Source organism: Penaeus monodon, chromosome 33 (assembly GCF_015228065.2).
Source record: "Penaeus monodon isolate SGIC_2016 chromosome 33, NSTDA_Pmon_1, whole genome shotgun sequence".
NCBI lineage: Eukaryota > Metazoa > Arthropoda > Malacostraca > Decapoda > Penaeidae > Penaeus > Penaeus monodon.
In genome coordinates this window covers 30,329,191-30,330,977 of record NC_051418.1, presented here as the reverse complement: position 1 = coordinate 30,330,977, position 1,787 = coordinate 30,329,191, and the positions used below count along the sequence as shown (strand labels likewise).

Here is a 1,787-nt window from a genome sequence, read left to right as displayed (position 1 = left end):
TGATTGTGAGGAGAAGAAGGAATTAAGGGTGATTTTAAGGTAAGCAGGAATTAAGGGTAACTATGAGGTAAATAGGAGAAAGGGTCATTGTGAGGAGGAGAAGAAATCAAGGGTGATTTTTAGGTAAGCAGTAAGGAAGGGTGATTGGGAAGAAAACAGGAGGGTTGTGAGGGAAGCACGAGGGAGGGTAACACTTAGGTAAGTAGGAAAGGACTGTGAGGTAAGAAGACGAATGGTAACTGTAGGTAAGGGGAAAGGTGATGGTGAGGTAAATAAGGGAGAAATGAACGTAGGTAAGAAAGAGAAAGATGTTTGTGAGGTAAATCAGGGTAGAGCGTGATGTTGAGGTAAGCAGGAGAGTGATTTTGAATTAAGAAAGGGTAGGTAAGCAAAAGGTAAACAGGGATACGTGTGAGGTAAACAAAAGAAAGAGAAATATGATGTAAAAAGATAAAAAGGTGAGTGTGAGGAAAACAGGAGAGAGAGAAAATGAGATAATAAGAAGGGTGAGTGTGAGGTAAGAAAAGCAGGAGAATAACGAGGTAATTAGAGAGAATGGCGAGTGTGAGGTGAGAAAGAGAAAGAGAATTAATGAGATGATAAGGGTGAGCGTGAGGAAAAGAAAAGGCTGAAAGATGTATTTTCTTTCATGAGGAGAACAAGAAAGTCTAAATGAAAAAAAAAAATGAACGTGATGTCAGTTCCTGTTGATTTTTGGTGGGCGTGGCTGGGAGAAAATTGTCGATGTGCCTTTTTATTTATTGTTTTTCTCTCTCTCTCTCTTCCTCCTTTCGTTCCTTCTTTTTGTCCTCCATCCTTCCTTACACATTCTGTATTGTTCTCCTTTCATTGATATTCTTCTCTCTTCCTCTCCCACTTCTTTATTTTCCTTTCCCTCTTCCCTCTTTCCATACATCTTTTTCTCCTACCCCCTCCTACTTCCTTCCTCCTTTTTACCCCCCTTTTCCTTCTTCCCTGTTATGCTGCCCTTTCCTCCTCCTCTCTTTCCACCTCCTTCTTCCTTTTCCATATCTTCCTTTCCTTCCTTCCTTCCTCTCATTCCTTTCACTTCCTCTTCCATCCTTCACCTTCACCTTTTCTCTTTACGTTTTCTCCCCACCCCTTCTCCCTCTTCCTCTCTTCCCCTTCCTTCCTCCCTCTCTCCTCTTCCCTATATTCTCTCCCCACATCTTCCTCCTTCTTCCTCTCTTCGTCCTCCTGATTCCCTCTTTCCCCTCTCTCTAAATCCTTATCTTCTTCCTTTCCGCTCTTCCCTCTCTTCCCCTCCCTTCCTCATTCCTCTCCCCCCCTTCCCTTCCCCCTCCCTTCCGCCTGTATCCATTTCCTTATCCTTTCCCCTCCCTTCCTTCCTTCCTCCCTCTTCTCCTACCTCCTTTCCCTTCCCTCTTCTTTCCGCATTCCCTTCCGCCTCTTCCCCTTCTCCCTTCTCCCCTCCCCTTTCCCTCCTCTCCTCCTCTCCTTCCACCCCCCCCCCTTTCCCTCCTCTCCTGCTCTCCTTCCCCCTCCCCTCTCCCTTCCGCTTCCCTCCTCTCCTTCCCCCTCCCCCTTCTCCCCCTCCCCTTCTCCCCCTCCCCCTTCTCCCCCTCCCCCTTCTCCCCCTCCCCCTTCTCCCCCCCACCAGGTACCAGACCCGACGGAGGAACGCACCTACATCAGTCGATGGAAGGAATGCGCTGCCGTAGTGAACGAGGGTTTCGGTGCCGCCCTTGCTCGCATGTACGTCGAGAACCACTATGATCAGAAGATTTCTCAGGAGGTATGTTGCC

At 47.7% G+C, this 1,787-nt stretch overlaps 1 protein-coding gene across 2 annotated transcripts in view; it reads left to right on the top strand.

The window, feature by feature from the left end:
• The window catches only part of LOC119594363 (neprilysin-1-like), a gene marked incomplete in the record, with an annotated part of 114,752 nt that overhangs the window by 101,225 nt on the left and 11,740 nt on the right, over nt 1–1,787 (top strand). For both annotated transcript variants that reach the window (XM_037943424.1, XM_037943423.1), the window contains 1 exon segment: nt 1,643–1,777. In XM_037943424.1, the coding sequence (XP_037799352.1) occupies nt 1,643–1,777 (135 nt within the window).